Here is a 17,998-nt window from a genome sequence, read left to right as displayed (position 1 = left end):
TTCATTGTTAAAAGTTGCAAAGAAACAAGTGGTAAGCTCTTGACCTTGACATTGAGTCACTTGTAATTAAGAAAGAACTTGTGTATAATCTCAACCAGGTTCAGTTCTGAACCAGCAAACTGTTGACATTACTGGTCCATTGAGCTATGGTGAGGGTGGGACATTGACTTCATATGACCATATGCAGCCACAGCTTATTGGGCAAGGAATGACAGCTAGCTTCTGGGTTTTAACCCAGTCCTGGTTTTGAACAAACTCAAGCTTATCCCCACTTGTAAAGAATTTGATATCTGTTAAAAAAAAGAAGCTTAAATCTTACAGTTCCAGTAAACCCATTTGTTGAAATGCCTGGAATACCTGCTTCCCCCACCACAAACTGATTTCTAACATTGTCTCATACATCGCCACAGGATGTACAAGACAGTTTGAGGAACCTTTGCTAGCAGAGGGGGAAAGGAGAACTCGACCCATCTGGCAACTCAAATACTTGCAGGGGCTGAGGACGCAGGGAAGAGGCAGTGATTTAATAAATGGATCTCTAGAAATAAGGTAGCTGTAGAACATTTTTTATTGCAATTATCTAATTCTTTACAAGTGATTCTGTGCTGGCAGGGTCCCTTTTAAGAAGGTTTAATGCCTTGGTGTGAAAATGGTTAAACCAAATTCATACAAAGTTAGTCATGACAGTTATTCATTTTAATCAATTTATTGATAAAGGTAACTCACCCAAATCATGCAAGGCTGAAAACTCAAGACGAGGCTTCTTACATTCTGGCTCTCCATTCTGTGGAATAATGTCTGACATTCTATCCATTCTCTCATGTTCCTCGGACATATGCACATCGTTATACTCCTGATTGGTGAGAATGCTTAGCGGTTCAACTTCATCCTCAATCTCTTCAAAAATTTGTGTTTCTGACACCTTATCAAGGGAAGCCATGATGTGTAGATATGTCTGAAATGGAATATAAAGGACAATGATAAGTTACTGTAGCCGTTAAAGTGTATGAAAAGTCGAAACTTTATTTGTACGTTTTTGATAGTAAGGAAGGAAAGAAAACCCCTGTTAAAGGAGAAGTACAGCCAAAGCTCGTTTGGCTGTACTTCTCCTAAGGATCACAGGATGTGTAATGTACATAGTGCAGGGGTCAGGAGTAGTGCAGGGGTCAGGAGTTTGTAATGTACATAGAGTAGGGGCCGGGGGTGTGTGATGTACATAGTACATGGGTCATGGGTGTGTAATGTACATAGTGCAGTGGTCAGGAGTGTGTAATGTACATAGTGTAGAGATCAGGATTACTCAGCTGGTTCCCAAAAAAACATTAAATAGTCCCATTTCTTCTCCCAGCCCCCAGCTAAACAAATGGGGTGCGGGGATTTTTTTTTTTTTTTAACTTTAAAGATTTTTATTAAAGTTTTCACATTAACAGTTGGTAACAAAGTACAGTTCAAAACAGCAAAGTGTAATACACATGAACCAAACAGTTGTACAGTGCTTAATACTTTCTTAAACATCCAATAAGTAAGTGGTCATATCCTTCAATATCAGTTATCAATCGGTGCGGAGCCCAGCCCCAACGGACACCCCAATGGGTTCAAACTGTGTCTCGGTGTGGGGGCAGCGCAACCAATTTGATGTTTTGTCTGACCATCAAGGAATTTAACTTATCTTTAGTGTTTCATTTCTTATACTTTCAATAATTATCGGTTTCAAAGGAAAACAAACAAGTAAAAAAAAAACTATAAGCAATAGGCCACGGCAATAGAGTATAACAGTGTCCAAGCACAGTCATATATAAAGGCATGTTCATGCATGGGCCCCCTCCTGGAAACTGAGGAGGACCTTTCAGATGTTATCATACCATGGCTGAACAACAAAATAACAACTGATATGATCAATCTTAAGGGTTTAGAGAGAGTGAAAAGAAATGAAATGAAGAAAAGAGAACATGAACGGGGGGGGGGGGGGGGAGGGGGGGTGAAGAAGAGGGGGGTCCGTAAACTCCATAAAAAAAAAGTAGATAGGATTCTGCGCAAAGGTAATATACCACCCTTGTGTGAAAGCAAAAAAAAAACAATGAGGTTAGAAGCCCATGAATCATAAGTTGACCTTCATGTATTGGGCCCAGGGTAGCCAGATCTCCTCGAATTTATCTTTGGTGTTCAGGAGAATACTGGCCAATTTTTCTTGGGTCATAATCCAGGAGATCTTCCGTTTAGCCTGGGTGAGTGAAATAAACGGTTGTTTCCAATGGCGAGCAATGGTGATTTTGGCCCCCAAAAGAATAAAGAATATTAAGGCTTGGGTAGATTTATGGAGTTTAGGAATCCTCTGGTTCAGGAGAGCAAGCTCAGGAGATTGCGGGATCGGTACCCCAGTGATCTTTCGAGTGATACGGAAGATTTGGTTCCAGAACCCCCTGATTCTAGGACATTGCCAGAAGACATGTGCCATGGTACCCACCATTGAGCAACCCCTGAAGCAGAGAGGTGTAGAGTTAGGAAAAAGCTTTGCTAGGCGATATGGGACTAAGTACCATCTGGTGAAGACCTTCGTACTAGCCTCCAGGAGTGAGGAATTTAGACTGCCTTTCATTGTGCGTTCAGCACATTGATGCCAAACCCGCAGGTCCCATGTGAAGCCTAAATCCTGTTCCCACTTCAGCATATAAGCTGCTTTGTCTTAACTATCCACCAGAGTGGCATATATGAGAGAGATTCCCCCCCTCATCTCTTGTAGCTTCGAGCACCATTGCTCGTATTGGGTGACTCGCAATGGACAAGATTCTGTTCCAGCCATGTTCTTTAGAAAGTGGTGAAGTTGTGCGAAACGAAATCTCTCTGCAGGTGGCATCTTAAGTTGAGAGACACAATAGCTATAAGAGAGTGGGCCGTTGGAATTGAAAAATTTCCCGATCCTGTAAAGGCCCTTGTCTGTCCACCATTTGAAGGCCTTGATGTTTGCTCCAGGAGGAAAGTCAGGGTTATGGAAGATGTGTGCGAGCGGGTGCCATGGGGACGTTACTCTATTAGTTCTGTGGATAGTGTCACATAATGAAATGGAGTGAGACAGGGTGGGGGAAAGAATGGACGGTCTGTCTTTAGGGCGTTTCCAAATAAGGTAATCTATGGTATAGAGGTGGACCGCTTGCCTTTCCATATGAACCCAATCTGGTTTGCTTCCCCTGAGGTAGACACTGGAAATCTGAGCCAGTTGTGCTGCTTGATAATAAAGCCAGAGGTTAGGGAGACCCAGGCTCCCTTGTTTTCTGCATCGAAACAGAGTGGACTTGTTGACGCGGTGCCCCGCCTTACCCCACAGGAATTTGATGATAGCTGACTGGAGCTTGTGTAACTGGGCTTTGAGAAGAGGGATGGGGAGTGACCTGAATAAATAGAGGATTCTTGGGAGAAGGGTAATTTTTATAGCATTCAATTTACCCAACCAGGATAGACCCAGCTTAGACCAGGTTACCAAATCTGATAGAAGTTTCTTAAACAGAGGAACGTAATTGGCATTGTATAATTGGTCAAAGGAGGGGGTCAACTGAATACCCAGGTAGGGAATAGCATCGTTGCACCATGAATAGGGAAAATGGTCAGTAAGACGGTCAACCAATTGTTGAGGAAGATTAACGTTGAGGGCCATAGATTTTTTAAAATTCACCCGCAAGCCCGAAACTTTGCCGAAGGTCTCCAGAATTTTATGGATATTCGGCATTGAAACTAGAGGGGAGGAGACGAAGAGGAGGATGTCATCCGCAAATAATGCGCATTTATGTGTAGAATGTCCGCAACTAATCCCATGGATATCTGGGTGGGAGCGGACCGCGATCGCCAGGGATTCTATTGCTATCGCAAAAATTAAAGGAGAAAGGGGGCAACCTTGCCTAGTGCCTCTGTTAATGGGGAAGGGGTCGGAGTATAAACCTTGTAGTTTAATTTGGGCCGAAGGTTCAGCGTAAAGTGCGTTCAGGACGGACAAAAAATTTGGGCCAAAGCCCCATTTTTTAAGAGTTGCAAAGATGTATTCCCACGAAACTGAATCGAATGCTTTCTGGAGGTCAAGAGAAAGCAGAAGACCTTGTTGTGAATGACCCCCATCCCATCCCGTCTGTAAAAGAGAGACAATATCAATCGCCCTCCTCACTTGATCGGGCCCCTGTCTGCCAGGAATGAAACCGACCTGGTCCTTATGCACATAAATGCCAATAAAAGAAGCCAGGCGATTGGCCAAAACTTTCGTGAGGATTTTGAGATCGTTATTGATCAGCGATATCGGTCTGTAGTTGCCGACATCGCTGTGGTCCTTACCCGGTTTAGGGATGACAGATATGTATGCCTGGTTCGCGTGTTTGTCGAGGGATTTCCCTCTCCGGATCGCATTAAAGAACCTAACTAAGTAGGGGGTAAGGGTGTCGGCAAAGGTTTTATAATAAATAGGAGGGAAACCGTCTGGGCCCGGTGTTGAAGAAGGACGGAGGCCCTTGATAACCTCAAGTACCTCCTTGTCGGTAATGGGAGACTCGAGGGACTCGCGGTGGGATGAGCTGAGTTCAGGGAGGGGGAGACCCTCCAGAAAGGAGTCTATCACAGTGCGGTCACTGGGGCTTTCCTTCGCATAGAGTTTCGTGTAGAATTGGTGGAATGTATCCATAATAGTTTTAGGGTTCTGTGTTAACTCTCCCGAGGATGCACGTATCTTAGGCAGGGAAAGTAGGCGATATTTAGGAGTCAGTTTACGGGCAAGATATGGACTAATTTTGTTATTATTAACATAGAAGCGGGCCGTTTGCCAGCGTAGGGACCTCTCAGCATCTGTAGTTAGCGCTAAGTTTAAGGCCAGTTTTGCAGTGTCTAACCGAGAAAGGGTCTCAGGCGTGGGGTTGTGTTTATTAGCTTTGCTGCATTTTCGGAATTCTAATTCCGAGTTGTGGATATGTTCTAGCTTTTCGCGTTTGAGTCTGGCAGCCATTTGAATGAAATGGCCCCGAATGACAGATTTATGTGCCCCCCATAATGTCGTTGGTGCCGTGTCTGGAATGTCGTTTAGAGTAAAGAGTAAAGTATTCCTTCATGGCTTTTTCTATAGTGACGCAGCGAATCGAGTCATTGAGGATTGATTCATTTAGACGCCATGGAGAGGGGTTTTTCCGGGACTGGTTCGTCTGGATTTTAAGAAAAACCAGAGAGTGGTCAGACCAAGAGATATCCCGAATTAATGATTTCTCCACTTGGGGAATATCCGAGGTGGGAATGAATATGTGATCAATTCTCCCAAAAGACCTATGGGGTGGGGAGTAGTGCGTGAAGTCCCTGGTCGAGGGGTTAACCTCCCTCCAAATGTCAACAAGACCGTGTTCGTGAATAAGTCGGGTAATGCGGGTACTTTGTTTCGAGGGCCGGATGGGATGGGGTCGCATTGGGTTTGATTTATCCATGGATGTGTCGAAGGCAATATTGGAGTCGCCGCCTATGATAATTCTACCTTCGAGGTGAGGGGACAGGCGATTCAACATGTTGGAAAAAAAGGGGGCTTGGCCTTTATTAGGGGCATAATACGACACAAAAGAAAAGAGGACCCCATCAATGTGTCCTTTGACCAGAATATAACGTCCCTGTGGATCAGCGATCGTTAGAGAGTGTGAGAAGTTAATGTGCTTGGCTAGAAAAATGGCAACCCCGTTGTGCTTAGTAGGTGCGTTGGCCAAATAAAATGAAGGGAATTTATGGTGGACAAACCGGGGCCTATAGGATGCAGGGAAATGGAGGACCTCGAGTTTTTGCGAGTGGTAGTGTTGGAATACTTTGCGTCGCTTAATTGGGGAATTAAGGCCTTGTGTGTTGTGAGATGCCACCTGCAGAGAGAGAATCCCACTCACCGAGTCAGCCATCAGGATGTGGAGGGCAAACGCTTGATGCAAAGTGGAATCCTTTCAGGAGGCCAGCATGAAGGAAATCTGGGAAAATTTTCGCTTCTTCAGGAGGAATGGATTCTGGAGATGAGTTCTGGGCCTGCATGTAGAAACCTAGAGACAGAGGGAGGGGGAAGAGTAAGTAAAGGAAAGGGCAAGAAGAAGAAAGGGGGGAAACATCCAGGTACAAGAGAGTCCTGGGGGAGGAACCGACAGGGCCAGTGGGACCTGGCTCTGCCAAAAAAGAACAAATACCTGCACCCTGTAAAATACAGGGTACAGTCCTGGGAGTGCCGGTGAGCAACATGGTCTCCGGGACTCGACAGGAGGAGGCGCACTCAGGCCGCTCCGCTCCGGAGGCTCCAGCCCGGTCTTAATACAAAAAAAAAAGAAAAAAAAAGAAACACCTATGATCCATATTGAAATCTGCAATTGGCAGGCCCTCAAAAAAAGGGTGAATCCACGAATTAAAAAAAAAAATAAATAAATAAATAAATAAAAAAAAGGGGGGGGGAGGATGCAAAAACGAGGGCCCAACCGAAAAGGGGCGAAAGGCCGGAACGTCTCAAAAATCACGAGTAAGTGGTTGTAGCAGGGAAAATCCCCTCCTGCCTAAAGAGAGTTGAGAAGGTGCTACAAAAGGAATCATGGTCGCATCTCACGGAGGATGGGCGTCTCGATGGCGTTTAGATTGCTGCTTATTCCATGTAGAAGATGGAGGACTGATTGGAGGTGGACGCTTGGATGAATTAAACTTGGAGGAGGAGGACATGTCTTGTGGTTCCTGTGTGGTGATGCCCAATTGGAGTAAGATGCGTTCCCCATCCTGGAAGTTAGAGAAGCCATAAGTCTTATTCTTGTGCGTAAAGTTCAGGCGGAATGGGAAGGACCACCAGTATTTTAAAGATTTGTTAGAGAGTGCCAGCAGTAAAGGTTTAAGCGCCCTCCGGCGTTGGATGGTGGTGGGAGACAGGTCTGCAAAAATTTGTACCGTATGACCCTGAATAGTGAGATTGTCCATACTTCTGGCCTTTTTAATGATGTCCTCTTTAATCGAGAAATAGTGTGGTTTGATGATAATGTCCCTAGGGAGACCATCCTTGCGGGGGGGTTGCAGGGCCCTGTGGGCTCGATCAAGCTCCAGTTTGTGCTCAGGGATGTCTGGAATGAGGTCTTTGATAAAGGATTGGATGATCGGAATATCGGTGATCGATTCTGGGAGCCCCCTGAGGTGGAAGATCTGCCTTCTGCTCCTATTCTCTAAGTCATCACATTTAGCGAGAGCAGCGTCTAGCTGGTCCTGGAGCGATTGGATGCATGCAGTATTCTGATTGGCCCGCGTAATTGTTTGATCGACCGCAGATTCGATCGTATCGATACGGGTTCCCAAGTGTTGCAGGTCCGCTTTGATAGCAGTGGTGATTTGGTCTGGGCCAGGTCATTGGCTAGCATTTCAGAAAATTTGGCCATAAGAACTGTCAGGTCTGGGGAAAGGCCAGGAGTACAGGGAGAGGCCTGCTGAATCATGAGGTGATTTAGTGGACTGCAGGGCCCTGGAGATCTCTGTAGCTGTTCCATTGTCCTGCTGAGCAGGGATTCCGTGGAGATAGGGGATATAAAGGCAGGAAGATTGGCACTTACTGGGGTCAATGGGTGAAGACAGAATCCGTGACTAAGGATGGCATGTCCGCTATGTCAGCTTCCCCCTCTATCGCTGCTGTGTCTCCTTGTGACAGAGATGCGGTCGCCATCTTGGAGGGGAGCTGTGCCGGACCTTCGAAACTTAGCCGACGGGACACTTCTCTTCTGGTGCCCGCCGACATGCAGAGGGAGTCCCTTGTGTTGCCCGAGGTGGATGCCACTAAAAGCGGGCTATATAGCTGCAGGGAGCCGAAGCCGAAGCCTTAGATGGAGCGGAGCGGTGCGGGAGCTCACAGACTAGGCGTCCATCGCCGGAGCTGCCGCGCATGCGCCTGCTTTTTTTTTTTTTTTTAATCGCTGTAGACCATGAGAACATCCTGAAGTACAAATCCCCACTCTGCCCCACTCTACCACCAGGCCTCCTGCTAAATTTCAGGGGCCCGGCCCCGTATAGGAGGACTGGTGTCAGGGAAATGGCTATAGAAGAACTGGCAATGTTGCCAGTAGTACTAAGGGGCACATCTGGCGCATCCCTGTATGCCCTGGCATTAGAGCAGTGAGCAGTAGGCAACGGCGCATGCAATGCATGACGGATGCAGCCACCTGCTGGCCTATAAAGACTGCTGTGGGATCCTTCAGATTGCTGGATTATAGTCAGCCTTACTGTGTTCCTGAGCTCCTGTATACTTCTTTGTGATTTCCCTGTTCTGACCCGGCTTGCTCCTGACTCTACTTAATCTCCTCCTCCTGGCATTGACCCTCTGGCTTGCTCCACCAACCTTGCTCCTGTTGATCTACTGTGCATGACCCCGGCTCAAGGACTTCTCTTCATTACCTGTCAGTCCTCCTGTGTATGACCCCAGCTCATGTTACAGACCTTGTTATCATTCCTGCCTGCTTCCTGGATTAAGGAATTCAGCTAGTCCCTGTTTTGCTACCTGCCTTATCCTCGGACTGACTTGCTGTGTTTGACCCTCAGCCTGGACTTTACCACTGCTTCCATTGAGCACAAGAGCGCCTCTGGAGCTCTCAAGAGGCTTCCACCTTGCCGTGTATTCAGCTCTTCCTGCACTCTCCAGGTGTCCACAGGCTCAGCTCTTCTGCACCCTGTTGGCAACTTGCGCTACTTTGGGCCTGTGGCGGCCGGCCGATAGGGGGCGCAGGGGCGCCGCCCCCCCAAAAAAAAAAAGATAAAAAAAATAAAATAAATTTTCTGCCCACTTTGGGCGCTGGACTCATTGGTGGCTATGGGGGGGGGGGGGTTTCAACCTGGCAGAGGCGCCGATTGGCGGCCTTCTGGGGTGTAACCAGGGCGCAGAGTACTGCGCTAAAACACCCCCCTTTTGTGATGTCCTGGATCATGATTGGTCCAGACTTCAGCCTGGACCAATCATACAGCAGAGAGAAGCAGCAGTCGGTCCGGTCATGAGAGAGTCAGCACAAGACAAGCAGGTAAGTGAAGTTGAAGCAGGCGCTGCCTCAGTGCCTCCTCTCTCTCCTGTGTGCGGAGTCCAGTGGGGAACTTAGTGTCAGAGTCTGACCAGTCCAGGACACCTCTTCCTCCTCTCCCAGCCAGCAGCAGCATACCTCCCTGATGATGATGATGATAGGTGTCCTGCTGCAGCTGTGAGGGTTAAGTGTCTGAGTGTCTCCAGTCCACATACACTGTCCCCCCTGCTGGCCCCGCCTCTCCCCCTTATCTCCGTTCTTCTTCCCAGCAACATGCTTCCCCTCCTCGGGCTCTTCTGCAGGCGGCTGCCGAGTGACTGCTCTACTGTGTCAGTGAGTAATGTGTTCTGCCATGATCCAGGCTCTCCCTCCCCCCACCTCTGATAACTTTCCCAACTTTCAGCTTCTGCAGAGCTTCATGGAGGGGGGGGGGCTGCTGGGTCTTGTGGTGCTGGGCAGTGATTGGCAGCTATGGAGTTCCCAAATCCCTCCCTTCTCTCTATCTCTTCATCCCAAACAAAGCCCCATCCCTGTCTCTCCACCTTAACATTCCCAACTTTCAGCTGCTGCAGGGCTTCATGGAGGGGGGTGGGGGCTGCTGGGTGTTGTGGTGCTGGGAAGTGATTGGCAGCTCTGGGGTTCCCAAACCCCAAATTCCTCCCCCCTCACTGCCTCTTCACCCCAAACAAATCCCTCCTCGCCTCCCCTCCACTCCAAACAAAGCCCCCCTTCCCTGCCTCTCCACCCTAAACAAACCCACCCCCCTGCCTCTCCACCCTAAACAACCCCCCTCCCTGCCTCTCCACCCTAAACAACCCCCTCTCCCTGCCTCTCCACCCTAAACCAACCCCCCTTCCCCTGCCTCTGCGCCCTAAACAACCCCTCCTCCCTGCCTCACCACCCTAAACAACCCAACCTCCCTGCCTCTCCACCCTAAACCAACCCCCCTCCCTGCCTCTCCACCCTAAACACCCCCTCCCTCCCTGCCTCTCCACCCTAAACAAGCCCCCCCCTGCCTCTCCACCCTAAACAAACCCACCCCCTTCCCTGCCTCTCCACCCTAAACAAACCCCCCCCTCCCTGCCTCTCCACCCTAAACAACCCCCCTTCCTTGCCTCTCCACCCTAAACAAACCCCTCTCCCTGCCTCTCCACCCAAAACAAACCCCTCTCCCTGCCTCTCCACCCTAAACAAACCCCCCTCCCTGCCTCTCCACCCTAAACAAACCCCCCCTCCCTGCCTCTCCACCCTAAACCAACCCCCCTCCCTGCCTCTCCACCCTAAACCAACCCCCCCTCCCTTCTTCTCTACCCTAAACAAACCCCCCTCCCTGCTTCTCCACCCTAAACAACCCCCATCCCTGCCTCTCCACCCTAAACAACCCCCCTTCCTGCCTCTCCACCCTAAACAAACCCACCCCCCTGCCTCTCCACCCTAAAACCCACCTTCCCTGCCTCTCCACCCTAAACCACCCCCCCTCCCTGCCTCTCCACCCTAAACAAACCCCCCTCCCTGCCTCTCCACCCTAAACAACCCCCTTCCCTGCCTCTCCACCATAAACAAACCCCTCTCCCTGCCTCTCCACCCTAAACAACCCCCCTTCCCTGCCTCTCCACCCTAAACAAACCCCTCTCCCTGCCTCTCCACCATGAACAAACCCCTCTCCCTTACTCTCCACCCTAAACAACCCTCCTTCCCTGCCTCTCCACCCTAAACAAACCCCCCTCCCTGCCTGTCAAGGGGTAAATATGAATACTTTTTCAAGGCACTGTTCCTTGATTACTGAAGGCCCCTTTCACACTTGTATGACGTCAAAGTCACGCAATTTTTTACCGCGTTGTTTTCTGCGAATCAATACCTATTACATTTTTCTTTTTGCGCCCCCCCCCCCCCCCAAAAAAAATTTTTGAGCACCAGCCGCCACTGCTTTGGGCGCTATACCTCCTGTACAGCCTTCAGGGGTGTGCTGCACTTAGACACAAGGGGAGCCCTCTCAGCACCTTGGCGTTGGATCAGGTACATGACAACTGGTGGTGCCTCCTCATCGACTGCCCTGCACATACTCTTAACTTTGGGATAGTACCTTGCCAAGGGGAACCTCAGAATTGTCTCTACATGGATAAGGAACTGGTACCTGGCCTACATTGGTGGCTAGGATACATGCTGGGATTGCATGATCACAATGCAAACAAAGCTGTTATGAATGAATCTCATTCATATACCAGCTTTGCATCCTATACCAGTGTATACCCACAGCTTCAACAGCTGAATGAAGCCCACCAGTCCTTAGAGGAACAACACAACAGTAAATGAACCTGTCTCTACAGCAGCATATATGGGACCTGCAAGAGAAGCAGAAGATGACACTATGAGCTAACATCTACGTCTGTTGATCTGTGAAGTCTGTAGTCACATTTAAGGACCAATAGGGAGTCTCAGAGTCAGCTAGAGCCAAGTTTGACGTTAAAGGAAGTCAAGAGTTCCAATCAGTTTCAGCGGGTATTATCTTTAGATAAATCCTTGTATTTTCACATAACAATGGGATGTATGAGACCACAGACTGACATGATGAATCTATACATTTAAATGACCATGTTATATAATGATACAAGTGTATTGAAAAACAGATGGAAAGTAATTTTGTGTGATCCTCTATAATGTCTGAAACTTTGGAATAGTAATGAAATTAACTTATTAAAGGATTAAAGACTTTTAAAGTAGAATTCCAGCCTAAACCTAACTAGCCCTAAAACTGTCCCCGCCCCCCTTTCTAACATCTATGTCGACTAACCTATGTAAAAAAAGATGTACGGTATCTCGCAAAAGTGAGTACACCCTTCACATTTTTGTAAATATTTTATTATATTTTTTCATGTGAAAATACTGAAGAAATGACACTTAAGCTACAATGTAATGTAGTTGTTAAGATGTAGTTAAAATGTTCCTCTTGTCTAGGACTTAGGACATATCTGAATATGACTGCCACCCAATAGGTATTGCACCATTCAGGCTTTGCTAGTCATGATCCAATATAAGAGATTATCAAATAAAAAAAGATTATAAAAATTCTACACCAAACAACGTTTATCAAAGTTTTTTTTTTTTTTTCAAATTTGGTAGATGCAGCATTTTTGGCTTATTTTTTCATGATACTTGGAGGAAACTGATAACTGTCAAGGTAAATCTATATTTAGTTGGAGATTAGGGTTGTGCGAACACGGACTGTATTATTCGTGTTCGTACCGAATAATTGGATTTTTGTTACCCGAACACGGACCTGAAAACTTTACTGTATATTCGGGTAAAAATCAGTGTTCGGTCATTTTATTTCCGGGTTTTCATGGCGGGCTTTCAGCCAATCAACAAGCGTTTAACTGGTGTGCCTTAAGCCATCCCAGCCATGCCTACAAATGTATTAGTAGCTGTGATTGGCCATCTGAAGCATGTGACCAAGTCTTTATAAGTTCGAGCCAGATTGCGTCATTCTGCTGTGTAGTTCAGGGACAGAGCACACATCATACGTGCTGGCTGCTGATTAGGGACAGACAGGCAAAAATCATTTGTGTCCGGATAGAATTGAGGGACAGGTCGGAGTGTGTTAAGCCCCGTACACACGTACCGATCGTCGGCATACAAATGTTCGTCTTTTCTCCCCGGGATGTCGGTGTCTGCTGAAAAGTGCAAAGACAGCACAAGGACAGCACAAGAATTTTGTCCGCCGACTGCAGAAGTGATGTCATGTAATGGTTAACTTTCCCTGTGTTTTCTATTTTCTGAGCATGCCCAGTCTTGCAAATCTGCGGTCTGTCGGCCGAATTCTGTACTGACACGCGAACAATCGTCCGTTCAAAACAGACAAAAATTTTCATGTTTGCACGAAAGACTTTTGTCCGCGGATTGTGCGCAGACATCTGTCGGAGGCACCATACTAACACGCATACAATCGGCAGATCTTTCGTCCGCCGACGTTTGTATGCCGACGATCGGTACGTGTGTACGGGCCTTTAGGCAGGGTGAGTTGTAGGGCATTTTAGGGCGAGGCTGCTGATTTTTAGGTTCAGTGTTCTACAATCGATATTGCTGTGTGTGGGGGGGGGGGGGGGTTGCAGTGACCGATCTTATCAATCCTTTTAGGGAGAGGCTGGAGATAGGCAGGTGTCAGTGGTCCACATCGATTTTGCTGTGTGTGGGGTGCAGTGAACACAATCTTTTTTGCCCACTGAGGAGGAGGGAGAAAAGTCTTTTTCTATCAGTCACTGTGTGCAGCGTTTTTCCTTCAGTGCTGTGCTGTGCTGACTGTGATCATACACTGCTGTGTTCAGTGTTCACATGTGCTATTATTGAGAGATTTCAAAAGTTATACACTTTTTTCTATTCCACTATTCAATATACACCCTTGGGTTAAAAAAATTAAATTGTGGCATAGTCTGTACTAATCTAGTTAAAAATTAAAAACTTAAAAGGGGAATTTTTTTTCCCTCCATAGCCTGCAGCAGAGCTGGTCCACATCGATTTTGCTGTGTGTGGGGTGCAGTGAAAACAATCTTTTTTGCCCACTGAGGAGGAGGAAGAAAAGTCTTTTTCTATCAGTCACTGTGTGCAGCGTTTTTCCTTCAGTGCTGCTGTGCTGACTGTGATAATACACTGCTGTGTGTGTTCACATGTGCTATTATTGAGTGGTTTAAAAAATCATACACTTTTTTCTATTCCACTATTCAATATACAGCCTTGGGTTAAAAAAATTAAATTGTGGCATAGTCTGTACTAATCTAGTTAAAAATTACAAACTTAAAAGGGGAATTTTTTTTTTCCCTCCATAGCCTGCAGCAGAGCTGAATGATATAAGACACTGCTGTTCACATGTGCTATTGATAAATCACACCAATTTTATATCATATTTTCTATTCCGCTATTCAATAAAAACCTTTGGGTATAAACAATTAAATTGCGGGATAGTCTGTGTTGGTACGGGTGAGATACACCTTTCCAATTTTTGGGGTGCATCTCATACTTCCGAGGATTTGAGGGTGCTGCCTGTTCCGAACTTCTCCTACTCCTCATCCTGCCTTTGGGGGTACAAAAAATTGTAATTGGGGCCTAGTCTGGTTCTGTACGTGTGAGATACATACACTTTTTTTGATAATATTTTATATTCCGCTATTCAATAAAAACCTTTGGGTATAAACAATTAAATTGCGGGATAGTCTGTGTTGGTACGTGTGAGATACACCTTTCCAATTTTTTGGTGTGCATCTCATACTTCTGAAGATTTGAGGGTGCTGCCTGTTCCGTACTCCTCCTACTCCTCATCCTGCCTTTGGGGGTACAAAAAATAGTAATCGGGGCCTAGTCTGGTTCTGTACGTGTGAGATACATACACCATTTTTTGATAATATTTTCTATTCCGCTATTCAATAAAAACCTTTGGGTATAAACAATTAAATTGCGGGATAGTCTGTGTTGGTACGTGTGAGATACACCTTTCCAATTTTTGGGGTTCATCTCATACTTCTGAAGATTTGAGGGTGCTGCCTGTTCCGTACTCCTCCTACTCCTCATCCTGCCTTTGGGGGTACAAAAAAATAGTAATTGGGGCCTAGTCTGGTTCTGTACGTGTGAGATACATACACCTTTTTTTTGATAATATTTTCTATTCCGCTATTCAATAAAAACCTTTGGGTATAAACAATTAAATTGCGGGATAGTCTGTGTTGGTACGTGTGAGATACACCTTTCCAAATTTTGGGGTTCATCTCATACTTCTGAAGATTTGAGGGTGCTGCCTGTTCCGTACTCCTCCTACTCCTCATCCTGCCTTTGGGGGTACAAAAAATAGTAATTGGGGCCTAGTCTTGTTCTGTACGTGTGAGATACATGCACCGTTTTTTGATAATATTTTCTATTCCGCTATTCAATAAAAACCTTTGGGTATAAACAATTAAATTGCGGGATAGTCTTTTTTGGTACGTGTGAGATACACCTTTCCAATTTTTGGGGTTCATCTCATACTTCTGAAGATTTGAGGGTGCTGCCTGTTCCGTACTCCTCCTACTCCTCATCCTGCCTTTGGGGGTACAAAAAATAGTAATTGGGGCCTAGTCTGGTTCTGTACGTGTGAGATACATACACCGTTTTTTGATAATATTTTCTATTCCGCTATTCAATAAAAACCTTTGGGTATAAACAATAAAATTGCGGGATAGTCTGTGTTGGTACGTGTGAGATACACCTTTCCAATTTTTGGGGTTCATCTCATACTTCTGAAGATTTGAGGGTGCTGCCTGTTCCGTACTCCTCCTACTCCTCATCCTGCCTTTGGGGGTACAAAAAATAGTAATTGGGGCCTAGTCTGGTTCTGTACGTGTGAGATACATACACTTTTTTTGATAATATTTTCTATTCCGCTATTTAATCAAAACCTTTGGGTATAAACAATTAAATTGCGGGATAGTCTGTGTCGGTATGTGTGAGATACACCTTTCCAATTTTTGGGGTTCATCTCATACTTCTGAAGATTTGAGGGTGCTGCCTGTTACGTACTCCTCCTACTCCTCACCCTGCCTTTGGGGGTACAAAAAATAGTAATTGGGGCCTAGTCTGGTTCTGTACGTGTGAGATAAATACACCGTTTTTTGATAATATTTTCTATTCCGCTATTCAATAAAAACCTTTGGGTATAAACAATTAAATTGCGGGATAGTCTGTGTTGGTACGTGTGAGATACACCTTTCCAATTTTTGGGGTGCATCTCATACTTCTGAAGATTTGAGGGTGCTGCCTGTTCCGTACTCCTCCTACTCCTCATCCTGCCTTTGAGAGTACAAAAAATAGTAATCGGGGCCTAGTCTGGTTCTGTACGTGTGAGATACATACACCGTTTTTTGATAATATTTTCTATTCCGCTATTCAATAAAAACCTTTGGGTATAAACAATTAAATTGCGGGATAGTCTGTGTTGGTACGTGTGAGATACACCTTTCCAATTTTTGGGGTGCATCTCATACTTCTGAAGATTTGAGGGTGCTGCCTGTTCCGTACTCCTCCTACTCCTCATCCTGCCTTTGGGGGTACAAAAAATAGTAATCGGGGCCTAGTCTGGTTCTGTACGTGTGAGATACATAAACCGTTTTTTGATAATATTTTCTATTCCGCTATTCAATAAAAACCTTTGGGTATAAACAAATAGATTGCGGGATAGTCTGTGTTGGTACGTGTGAGATACACCTTTCCAATTTTTGGGGTTCATCTCATACTTCTGAAGATTTGAGGGTGCTGCCTGTTCCGTACTCCTCCTACTCCTCATCCTGCCTTTGGGGGTACAAAAAATAGTAATTGGGGCCTAGTCTGGTTCTGTACGTGTGAGATACATACACTTTTTTTGATAATATTTTCTATTCCGCTATTCAATAAAAACCTTTGGGTATAAACAATTAAATTGCGGGATAGTCTGTGTTGGTACGTGTGAGATACACCTTTCCAATTTTTGGGGTGCTTCTCATACTTCTGAGGATTTGAGGGTGCTGCCTGTTCTGAACTCCTCCTACTCCTCATCCTGCCTTTGGGGGTACAAAAAATAGTAATTGGGGCCTAGTCTGGTTCTGTACGTGTGAGATACATACACTTTTTTTGATAATATTTTCTATTCCGCTATTTAATCAAAACCTTTGGGTATAAACAATTAAATTGCGGGATAGTCTGTGTCGGTACGTGTGAGATACATACACCTTTTGATATCATATTTTCTATTCCGCTATTCAATCTACACCTTTGGGTAAAAACAATTAAATTGCAGGATAGTCTGTGTCGGTACGTGTGAGATACACCTTTCCAATTTTTGGGGCGCATCTCATACTGCCGAGGATTTGAGGGTGCTTCAGTCTTCCTCCTGCCTGTTCCGAACTCCTCCTACTCCTCATCCTGCCTTTAGGGTACAAAAAATTGTAATCGGGGCCTAGTTTGTGTTTGTACGTGTGAGATACACAGTTTTGTAAAATTTGTCCTATTCCGCTATTCAATATACACCCTGTTTGAGTGTAAAAAATTAAATTGCGGAATAGTCTGTATCGGTACATGTGAGATACACCTTTTTAAATTTGTTTGGCGCATCTCCTTCTACCGCGAGGATTGCAGGGCGCTTCAGTTTGCCTCCTGTTCCCAACTCCTCCTACTCCTCTTCCTCATCCTGCCTTTAGGGTACAAAAAATTGTAATCGGGGCCTAGTCTGTGTTTGTACGTGTGAGATACACCGTTTTTTATCCTTTTTCCTATTCCGCTATTCAATATACACCCTTTTGGTGTAAAAAACATTAAATTGCGGCATAGTTTGCATATTTGACTGTCAGATACACCCGTGCGATACTGTTGTTGTTTTGTTCCGCTATTCAATAAACACCTTTCTAGGGCAAGATCTTAAATTACAGAAATATGAGGAGACCGTCAAATAGGGGCCGTGGCCTGGGTCGTGGTGCTGCTGGTAGAGCTCCTGTTGCAAGGAGAGGACGTGGTCGATCTGTGCCAGCTACACGCACAAGTGAAACACCTTCCTCAAGTGTTAGTAGGCGACAGAACCTGCATCAGTATTTGGTAGGGCATCATACGCCTCTAGAAGTGATGATGCCAGAACACGTAGAGGCGATAGTAGATTGGTTTGCTGCTGACAGTGCCTCCAGTTCCTTCACATTGTCTCCCACCCAGTCTACTGCAGAAAGGTCACAGTTGGCACCTGCAGCCGATGTCCAACCGTCTTTCACCTCACCCCCTTGCAAATCAGGCAAGCAGTCTGAGCCCCAAGCCATACAGCAGACTCTTCTTCTTTTTGATGACTCTGTCAGCAGGCTTTCCCAGGGCCATCCACCTAGCCCTGCCCCAGAAGTGGAAGAGATTGAGTGCAGCGATGCCCAACCACTTATTTCTCAAGATGAGTACATGCAAGGACCATCGCAGCATGTCTCCGATGATGACGAAATGCAGGTGCCAACTGCTGCGGCGTTCAG

The 17,998-nt window shown here is 46.0% G+C and overlaps 1 protein-coding gene across 1 annotated transcript in view; it reads right to left on the bottom strand.

Annotated features, from left to right (window-relative positions):
• Positions 1–17,998, bottom strand: part of LOC309558511 (uncharacterized protein) — a gene marked incomplete at its 5' end in the record, with an annotated part of 140,070 nt that overhangs the window by 59,139 nt on the left and 62,933 nt on the right. Inside the window, 2 exons of the mRNA XM_082261591.1 lie at positions 727–955; positions 4,505–5,037. Of these exons, the coding sequence (XP_082117717.1) occupies positions 727–955; positions 4,505–5,037 (762 nt within the window). The remainder of the gene's footprint in view (positions 1–726; positions 956–4,504; positions 5,038–17,998) is intronic.

This window comes from Pelophylax lessonae (genome assembly GCF_965119305.1).
Source record: "Pelophylax lessonae genome assembly, chromosome: 6".
NCBI classification, from domain to species: domain Eukaryota; kingdom Metazoa; phylum Chordata; class Amphibia; order Anura; family Ranidae; genus Pelophylax; species Pelophylax lessonae.
The sequence above is the reverse complement of the archived record's forward strand: the minus strand, read 5'-3'. Positions and strand labels throughout refer to the sequence as shown.